General features: G+C 35.2%; 1 protein-coding gene across 1 annotated transcript; it reads right to left on the minus strand.

Moving 5' to 3' along the window:
* Positions 1-780: 780 nt before the first annotated feature.
* On the minus strand, positions 781-1,754 carry LOC127552372 (olfactory receptor 1361-like). Its single transcript, XM_051982924.1, has one exon. It carries the CDS (start codon positions 1,752-1,754, stop codon positions 804-806), a length of 951 nt encoding a protein of 316 aa, XP_051838884.1. The 3' UTR covers positions 781-803.
* Between the last annotated feature and the right edge of the window lie 8,692 nt (positions 1,755-10,446).

The following is a 10,446-nucleotide window of genomic DNA, read 5'->3' on the forward strand; positions in this document are numbered from 1 at the left end:
TTTAGATTACATTTGGAATATTAAGTTCTGAGTGCTATATTTCTGCAAGATTACTAACTTGGACAAAGTCATTATTAGTGTGACTACTATGGCAAAAGAAGTAGAAACCATGTCATAGGAATTAGCTTAAGTAGGTAGGGAAGCTTAGCCTAAAATAGAGCAAATATATTGGGGCTGGGTGATAGAAAAGTAATTACCATAACAGCTGTCTTGAAGTCATTGAAAGTTAGTCAAAAGGAAGAGGCACAGAATTTATTTTGCTTCATCCCAGAGGATGGAACTAGAAGTATTGCATACTAGTTACAAGGAAGCAAACTCAATATAAGGGGAAATTTCTCAACAATTGGAGTTATTTAAAAAACATTTTTAAAAGTTTTGTCTTGAGAGGTAATGCATTCCTTATGCTTTAAAATTTTTACCTTAAGTTGGAATGACTTCTTGCTGGGGATGTGCTAAAGAGGATTCCTATAGATATGTATTGGATTAGAAGATCTGAAGTCCCTTCCCCATTGAAAGTCTATAATTCTACAAGAACAAGGCAATACTCCCTTATCAGACCCATATTGTACAAGCTCAGAGTACAACCTGCATCAGATCTGACATGAAGTTGAGTTGACATTCCATAGATTTCAGGATCCTTATATTTTCTTTGCATATATGCTACATTGGGATGAGGAGGTCAGGAGGACTTGCCTATTAGGTTTAATTAATCTCCGCTATAAAGCTGAAAAGAGGCAGGAGGTCAGGGAGCTTGAGTAATTATTAAAGATTCAACTATATAACTCCCAAGGTCTCTTTTAGATCTAAAATTTTGTGATTTTAAAATCTTTGAAAAGTTCTCTTTTTATTTTTTTCAGGGCTGCCTTTATGTCTCGATTTCTTAGACTATAAATGAAAGGGTTGAGCATTGGAGTCACCATAGTGAAAATAACTGTGGCAGCCATATCCTGAACTGAGTAGGAAGATGATGGGCGCAGATAGATTCCCATGATAGCACCATAAAACAAAGAGACAACAGAGAGATGAGAGCCACATGTGGACAGAGCTTTCTTTATCCCCTGAGTAGATGGAATCTTCAATACCCTGGAGAATATGTAGACATAGGAGATAGTGATACACATGAATGGAGTCATGAATACCATTCCACCTACAGTGAACACCATCAAGTCATTGAGGTAAGTATCAGAACAGGAAAGCTTTAGGATGGGGTACGGATCACAGAAGAAGTGGGGAATGGTCTTGTCAGCACAGAAGGATAATTGAACCATAAGTAAGGTATGTAAAAGAGCATGCAGGTGAGTGATGACCCATGATACCATCACCAAAATGATGCAGAGTCTAGGGCGCATGATGGTGGTATAGTGGAGTGGACGGCAGATGGCCACATAGCGATCATATGCCATAACTCCCAGAAGGAACCCATCCATGTTTGTAAAAGTGATAAAGAAATATATCTGTGTCATACACTCTATGTAAGAGATATATTTACTTTTCAATATGTGGTTCACCAGTGTCTTGGGTATTGTGACTGATGAAAAACAAAGGTCGACAAAAGAGAGATTGGCCAAGAAGAAATACATGGGGGTGTGCAGGTGAGCATCTAAGCCAATGGCCATCAAGATGAGCAGGTTCCCAACCATAGTGACCAGATATACAGACAGGAACAACCAAAAGATAATTTGTTGTTGTTCTGGTAGCTCAGAGAAACCCAGGAGGTAGAATCCAGAAATACTGGTTTGATTTTCTCTGTTCATAGCTATTGGAGATAAAATGTAGTTCATTAAAGTCAGAGGAACGTCTCTCATCAATTCAAAGAGTTGTTTTTTTATGAATACAAACTTGCAATGTTTATTCGACTGAGATTCAGATATAGATATTTTTTTCACTGCTTTAATTTTAAAAAATGTTTTTATTAGAACAGTGACACATAGAAACATTAATTAGTAAGATCATCTCATGAAACAATATTAAATGAAAAAAAAGTTATAATGAAATATTCAGCATTGTACACAAGTAATCATAAGTTCTCACAAAATCACAAATTCTTGAAGTTGGAAGTTCCTCAGCAAGAATTACTTTTATACTGTACTTGACAAGACTTCATGCTATGTCTTCTGTAGAGAATTCATTTTACTTTTGTATAGTACTAATTATTAGTTCCTTTTTTTTACATTAAACCTGAATTTTCCCCTTTAAAATTTCTGTTCAATATTCCTAGTTCTGGCTTTTAGGTCAAGCAGCATAAGTTCAATTCATTTTATTTTAAAATTTTTCTAAATTTCTTTTTTTAATGAAAAATGTTTTGCAGATACCTTTTGCTTTCCCATTGTAGTTTTTTTGGATCTAATAATTCCTTTTCTATGTGAAAATTCTCCACATACTTGGAGTTAGTTATAATTTCCTCTTAAAATTGTCTCTTCTGGTTAAAATCTCCATTTCCTTTAGTTGTTCTAAGATATGAACTTTACAGATTGTCCTTCTTTGTACAATGCAAATGGAAAATAAGTTGTGTAAAATCTTACCACACTAGAAACACTTTAAGTATAGGACTGGTAATAGACTAAATGTTTGTTGTCTGAGGATCAGATTGTCTAAATTGGAGAGGTTGCTAGGTGGCAAAGTGATAAACTGAGTTTGAATCCTCCCTTTGAAGTTTCCTCATTTGTAAAATGGGAATAATATTAGCACTGATGTAAATATCAAGTGAGATAAGATCTGAAGTTATTTGTGGACTTTTAAGCCATGTATAAATGCTAGTTATTATTATCATCAGATTGGCTACAAGTTAATACATTTTCATTGAGAGGAACTTTAAACTAATTACTAGTTACAAAAGAGCTGTCTGTATTGGTGAATAGGGTTTCCATACTTGCAGATCATTAAAATGTTAAATCTAAAGTAAGCAAACATAGAGTAATTACCTAAGTATAGTTGGATACATGTCCACCTAATCTTTATCTATTATACATCATTACTTAATCCTTCCCTGGCCTCATTTTCAGACTTGTATTCAAATGATCTTTCCTTATTCACCTAGATCTAAGACTTCAAGTTTCTCCATTTTCCTAATTGCTCAGCATAAACTAGTCCTTGAAGCTTTTAGAGATATTATTTCTGTGACTATCTTTTTTCATAGTCAGCTTTTGCAAAATTTTCCCCCACAAGAATGAGTACAGAATGATTTTTACCCTCCCTATTCTTAAAGTAATATTGAAATCAAAGTAATGTTTTTACCTCAGAGTTGTTGGAAGGGACCTTAGAGGTTAGAGGTTGTGTTCAATTGTGTGGAATATATAATGGGTGTCACAAGAATTCAGATTAGAGAGAGATTAATATGGGCTGTGGTGCTAAAGGAGAACTTCATAGAGGTGAGTCTTGAGTTGAGAAAATACAGATAGAATGTTACCTTCTCTTCCATGAAACTTTCCCTGAACTTCCAAGGTCAAGTGATCTTTCCTTGCTCAATATTGTAATTGAGCAATACATTGCCTAAAACTTAATTACATTGCCTAAACTTTTTTCTTTTCTTTTCTCTCTCTTTCTCTTTTATTATGGCTATTTATACATATACCTAAAATGGAAGCTTAGTTTGGAAAGTAGTATTTAAAAACATCTTCATAATCAGTCATCCAAAAGAGGAATTATCTACATTGTGAAGCAGTCAGTTCTTGAATCGTGATTTTTAAGGAAATGGGTGTCACTGGGTGACCATTTTTCAAAGATGTAGGAGAGAATCCTACTCAGATATGGGTAATTAAAATCTAAGATCGATTCAGATTCTTGGGAATTTGTGATGATGTAAGTCTGTCCTACTGTTTGTTCCCTCAGCCCTTACCTGGATGTTTTTTTTATTGAATTTGAATGTAGTTTAATCCTGTTCTCTCCACTTCTCTCTTTGAAATGATTCACATTAAGTAGCTGGTAGGGAATTCAGGAATTTTTCTTCCCTGGCGGAAGAGGCATGATTAAGATGATAAGGTCTTGACTAAAGCTTGTGATGATGGTAGAAAGGAGTAGAGAGAAAGGACCTCGGTCCTAGATTTCTGAAGCTGAAATACCTGCATAAGTCTTGTGTGGGGAATATTTCACAGGTTCAGGAGTCTCTAGAGTCTGATTCCCATGACAACTTGTTAGAGACAGGCACAAAATAATTGTCCCCAACTTAATTGTGCCAACTTATTTCTGTTCTTCATTCTGGGTGAGAGAAGGAAAAATTGAGGAAGAAAAGCAGATAATTGCTTAGAGTTCTCATTTTGTCACCAACTTATGGCATTATTTGGGGCAGGTTATTTCCTTTTCTTTTTTTAATAATAGCTTTTTATTTTTCAACATTCACCTTTGCAAAAATTTGTGTTCCAGATCTTTCTCCCTCCCCATCCCCTAGACAGCAAGCAATCCAATAAAGGTTAAACATGTCCAATTTATCTAAACATATTTCCATATTCATCATGTTGAATAAGTAAAATAGATCAAAAGGGAGAAAATAACACAAGGAAAAGAACAACAAGCAAACAAACAATAACAACATAGGTGAAAATACTATACTCTGATCCACATTCAGTCTCCATAGTTCTCTTTCTGGATGAGGATGCTTCTTTTCATCACAAGTCCATTGGAATTGCCTTGAATCACCTCAGTATTGAAAAGAACCAAGTCCATCACAGTATCATTATCAATAATATTATTATTGCTGTATACAGTGTTCTCTTGGTTCTACTTACTTGGCTTCAGTTCATGTAAGTTTTTTCCAGACTTTTCTGTATTTCTCTTTTCTAAAGACTGTAAATTTATATAACATAGGGATTGTACTAGATGATCTCTGATGAGAGCCTAGCTCTTCCATTCTACCATTCTCTGAGTCTTCACTAATTATTCTCTTTTTTGCATTAAAAATTAATGCAACAAGTTTAAGAAAAAAAGCAGAAAAAGGGAAACATCTCTTTATCAAATAACTCTGATAAGGTTCTGTTATAAAGATATATAAGGAAATAATGCACATATATAAGAATAAGCAATTTCTCAATGGATAAGTAGATAAAGAATATGAACAAAATTTCTCAAAATAATTGCAAACCCTAAACAACATATGAAATATTTCATTAAATCACTAACACTAAGAGAAATTCAAATTAAGAAAAAACACTTGTGAGATTTCAGCTCATATCTAGCAAACTGGCAAATATGACAAAATATGGGAATAAGGTTGGAAAAGTTGTGGAAAGATGCAGGTGCTAATGTACTGCTGGTGGAATTATGAATAGATTCAACCATTTTGGAAGGAAATTTGGAATTATTCTATGAAAATGTTTAAAATGTCCAAACCCTTTAACTTGGTGCTATATATATAGCCTAAGGACAGTTCGAGATAGAAAGGTCTCACATATATCAAAATGTCTTTTTTGTAGTAATAGGAGATTGGAAACAAAGTAGATGTCCATCAACTGCCAAAGGAGTAAATAACAGAATGTAATATTACTGGACCATAAAGAAATGTTGAATATGAACACAGGGAATCATGGGAGACATATGAACTGATACAAAGTGAAGTAAGCAGAATCCAGAAAACAATAATGTAAATGTAAATAACAAAATAAAATCCAGAATTAAATTCTATGTAATTATAGTGACCAAGTCTGGCCACAATGAAGAGATATGACAATATACCTCTCTTCTTTCTTTGTAGAGGTAGGGGACTAGGGATGTGGAACACTGCATTTAATTATATTCAAATGAATGTTGCAAACAATAGTTTTGCTAAACTACCACCCTGAACCCCCTATTTTCTTTTCTTTGTTGTAAGGGACATTTTCTGGGTGGTGACAGAGAATTATAGGCCAGAACTCTGAAATAAGGATTCTTACAAGATATTAAGTCAGTGGAATTGATAAAGACAATGGTTATCTAGTTCAGCATGGTGCTTAATAGTTCTCTAGTTCAGTACATATACTAAGTATTTAATATAGTTCTACAAGATTCACAACTACGATGATGTAATTATAACAAAGTATATAACAAGCCAGCAGGGACCCAGAGACACATTCATTCCATCTTCCATCAGGCTCTTAGTGGCTCTCCTGGGAGACCAAGAGGCTCAGAGACAGAGACAGAGAAGACAAGTGGATTGGAGGCAGGAGCTGAAGCTCTAGGAGCCAAGGAGAGACAGATTCATTCCATTGTCCACCTTTGTGGTGGCTGGAGGCTGAAGCACAAGCCCAGAGAGATTCATTCATCCCATCTTATACCACCATGGTGGCAGGGCTCTCCTCCTTAGCTTCTACTTTGAAACCAAGACTCTGGAAGGCCTCTAAGAAAGCTAGCTCAGGCCCCGGGCAAGGAAACTAGATTGTGAAGGAGATAATAAAAGAATTGGACTTTAACACCTGGCTATTCTTGAGGTGATTACTCTGACTGAAAAGAAGGCTGCTCCCAAGACTTCCAAAAAGCCAACAGAACATTACAGAGAATGAAAGCAATTTCATTAAAGATATTAATTTTGTTTTAAAAATTTAAAACAGAATAGGAAAAAGAAAAACAGAAAAAGAAAATAAAACAGAGCAGAACAGAACAGAACATTGTCATGTGCCCAGCAAAACATCAAGGAGAATTCAAAATATGTAACAATATTTTACCAGTTCTAGAAAGGATTATTTAATAGTAGAAGAAATTATATTCATGAATGGCCATCTTTTCTTTGCTTCTTTGTAGGCTGTTGTTCTCTGAGGCACATTTTTTTTTTTAAATTTTGTTCTTTTTACTCCCCTTCATCTCTCTGCCTCTCCCAAGCAAGTTATAGTTAAGTGTATATATATATGCATACATACATACATAGATATATACCTCCTTATTATTGTTCGTCCTTTAGAGGACTATGACATCAAGAACGTGATGCTGTGATATGCAAGTGAATTGGACTGAAGTGAGGGAGGACTGGGCAAGGTCACCTGTCTCACTTTCTCCTCCAGAGACATCTGGAACTAGTGACCTGACATACAGGACAACTGGAAATGGCCCTGAATGTACAGCAAGATGGTGCAGTTGATAAAGCACCAGCCCTGAAGTCAGAAGGAACTGTGTTCAAATATTACCTCAGACATTTAACACTTTCTAGCTGCATGATTCTGGACAAGTCACTTAACTCCAATTGCCTCAGCAAAAAAAGAAATAATAAATATTTACACACACACACATACGTACACACACACACACACACACACACACACACACACACGTGGGTATGGGTATATCAGTGTGTGTATGTGGGTTACCAGTGAGTGTGTTTATATATTATATATATATATATATACACACACATACATATATACACACATATGCATTCACACCCACTCACAGACTCACATACATATACATATATCCATATACACACTTAGAGCAACATACATACATATCTATATATACTCACACATATATACATATGCATTTATGTATATAAACATGCATCTAAAACAATATTAGTATGGCTGACATAATATAGATTTCTCTTTTGATTGAATCTTTTAAGTTTGACTTTATCTAAAATGAATAATTACTAGCTGTACTTTTTTCCTAATAAATTCTACTCATGATCCTTGTTCTAATGTTTGAGTATATCTTGTTCTTTCCTTTCCCTGCTAACTCTTCTGCGTTGTTCCTGCTCTTTAACTTGCCTTGCTATTATTTAGCCTCCCCCAATGCAAAGATCCTGCCCTTGTCTTCTTTCCCCACCTTTTGTTTCTCCCCTCTTCTAGCTCTTTCCCCTTATTTCATTATAGATTTTGGAAAGTGCAATAATCTTTATGGAATATATATAGTGTTGCCTAATTAATCCATTCCTGGTATGAGTAGGTTTTCAAAACTATAAGTACTTCTCCCTACTTTTAATAGCTCTGTGTCTATTTGTCCTCTGCACTTTATTTGTTATAACAATTACTATTTTTACCTTTTCCTGGGCAGTTTTACTTTTTAGAGTCAAATAATACTCAACTCTGCCCCAATCTTTCTTTTGAACTACCCAATTGCATATGTCAATTCTTAAAGATATGCTTTACATTTCCACATAAAAAACATAAATAAAGAGGACAGCTAGGTGGGGCAAAATTGTTAGAGAACCAGCCCTGAAGTCAGGAGGATCTGAGTTAAAATCTGGTCTTAAACACTTAACACTTCCTGGCTGTGCGATCCTGGGCAAATCACTTAACTCCAATTGCCTCAGCAAAACAAACAAACAAACAGAACACAAACAATTTTCCCAATTTGAAATTAGTCTTTGATATCTGTTCTTATATATTAAATTTTCTATTGAGGTCAAGTTTAAAGTCCTGAAAAATCTGCATATTCACTAAATGTCCATTTTAATTTATTCAATGTTATAATTTTGCTGGACATGATATTTTTGGCCACAAGCCTAATTCTTTTGATTGTTGGTAGATGTGATTCCAGGACTTGTGGTCTTTTATTGTGGCTGATGATGTCCTGTATAATTCTAATTATAGCTCCAAAGTATTTGAATATTTTTTCTTATTTCTTGCAAAATTTTCTCTTTGCTCTGGGGGTTTCAAAAATTTGGCAATAATATACCTGTGGTTTCCATAAAGAATCTCTTTGAGGTAGCAATTAATTGGTGAATTTTTTCTATGTCTACTTTCCCATCATGTTCTATCACTCCAGGACAATTTTTTTAGATTATTTCTTGCACTATTGTGTCAAGATTATTTTTTGGTCACAGCTTTCAGGTAGTCTAATTATTCTTATATTTATCTCTTCTTAATCTGTTCTTCAGATCTGTTGTTTTTCTATAAAATGTTTCACATTTTATTCTGTTTTTTCATTATTTATATTTTATTTTGTTATTTTTTGGTCTCTCATAACTTCACTGCTTTTTCTTCCTTCCTTCCTTCCTTCCTTCCTTCCTTCCTTCCTTCCTTCCTTCCTCCTTCCTTCCTTCCTTCCTTCCTTCCCTCTTTCTCCTTTCCTCTCTCTCCTTCCCTCTCTCTGTCTCTCTCTCTCTCCTTCTTTCCTTCTGTAATAAGATGTATTAGTGTAAACCCTTCTAATCCTAGGGTGGGGAATGGTACTTCTGACTTCACTTCAGCTCTCCCCTCTGATTTGGAACACCAAACGAAAAGCTCCCCATTCCTGCAAGTGCCCACAGCTAGCAAGCAGTGTTCTTGCCCCGTTGCCTCTGCACTTATTAGGTATGTTTGTTCCTTCTCACCAGGACCAAGTCTCTATCCCACAGTTGGGTCTGGTGTTCCTAATCAGCAGAGATTCCTTCTGTCTTGACAGACTCAGATTCCATCCCATCACCCACTCCACACGCAGTCTGGAAGGTGAAAGTTCCTCTAATTCTAGCTGAGGCTCTAGTCAAACCCAGCCAGCCCCAGTGATCCCCACTTGATATTTCTGTGGAGTTAACTTGGAGGTATTTGCACTGCACACTGATTAATTTTTGGCTTAGGGTCTTTCTTCTGATCTTCTTGGGTTGTCCCAGGAGGATCCTGTTCTACCCCAAGTCTTTACAATTTTTTACTAGTATATGTTTGAACTGAGGAGCAAATTTGTTCTGTTTGTAAGGGAAATCTGAAGAGCTTGAAATTTACTGATCTACTCTGCCATCTTCCCAGAATCCTCCCCTAAGGAGAAAAGATACTCATCTCAAAAGTTAGAAAAAAATGTTTTATCCTGTATTCTACATTGTAGAATATTGTATAGGAAATATGAAGATGAGAAAATGCAGTTGTTTTTCTCAGTGAGAAAAAGTCTAGTTAAAGGAACTGACAGTGAGCTTACAGTCTAGTTAAAGGAAAAGAACTTCATGTATGAAAATAAGAGAAAACAATGCCAAGAAATATAAGATCAAGAAATGGCCTGTGTTTAGAGGAAAAGGAAAGCAGAATGGTTTACAAAGTAGAACCATAAAGATTCCCACAGAGTTAAAAGAAGAGGGGAGTGATACTGTAACAGAATTTAGTATGCTTTAGGTGAACAAAATAAATCATAACAATAGAAAGAGACAATATTAAAAGAGATAGACAAGTGAAATCACATTATTATTTCTAGGGCGACTTGAGTGGCTGGGAATGGCATATTTCTCTAACACCATCACCTGGAGTTATGTTCTCCATATTTTTATGAGTATACTCACTAGCACCCCAGTTCCATTTCACCACTTAATATCAATTGATTTTTATAAAGGAAGGTTTACTTCAAAGATATAGCAAAAACAAATGTCTAGATTTTCCTACAGTACCTTGGGGGCATATTTTCTTCTAATATTACTTTGATATTTATGTGTATATGAGGGAGAGAAAGAGACAAAGACAGATAGAGAAAGAGAAAGACAGAAATAGACAGATTATGCTCAATTAATATTAGTCCCACTAGATTTATGTCAAATACCAAATGGATTGGGACTCCAAAATTCACTCCCAAAGATTACTCCTACTTTTT

The sequence above is a fragment of the Antechinus flavipes genome, chromosome 2 (assembly GCF_016432865.1).
Source record: "Antechinus flavipes isolate AdamAnt ecotype Samford, QLD, Australia chromosome 2, AdamAnt_v2, whole genome shotgun sequence".
In the NCBI taxonomy this organism is placed as follows: Eukaryota; Metazoa; Chordata; class Mammalia; order Dasyuromorphia; family Dasyuridae; genus Antechinus; species Antechinus flavipes.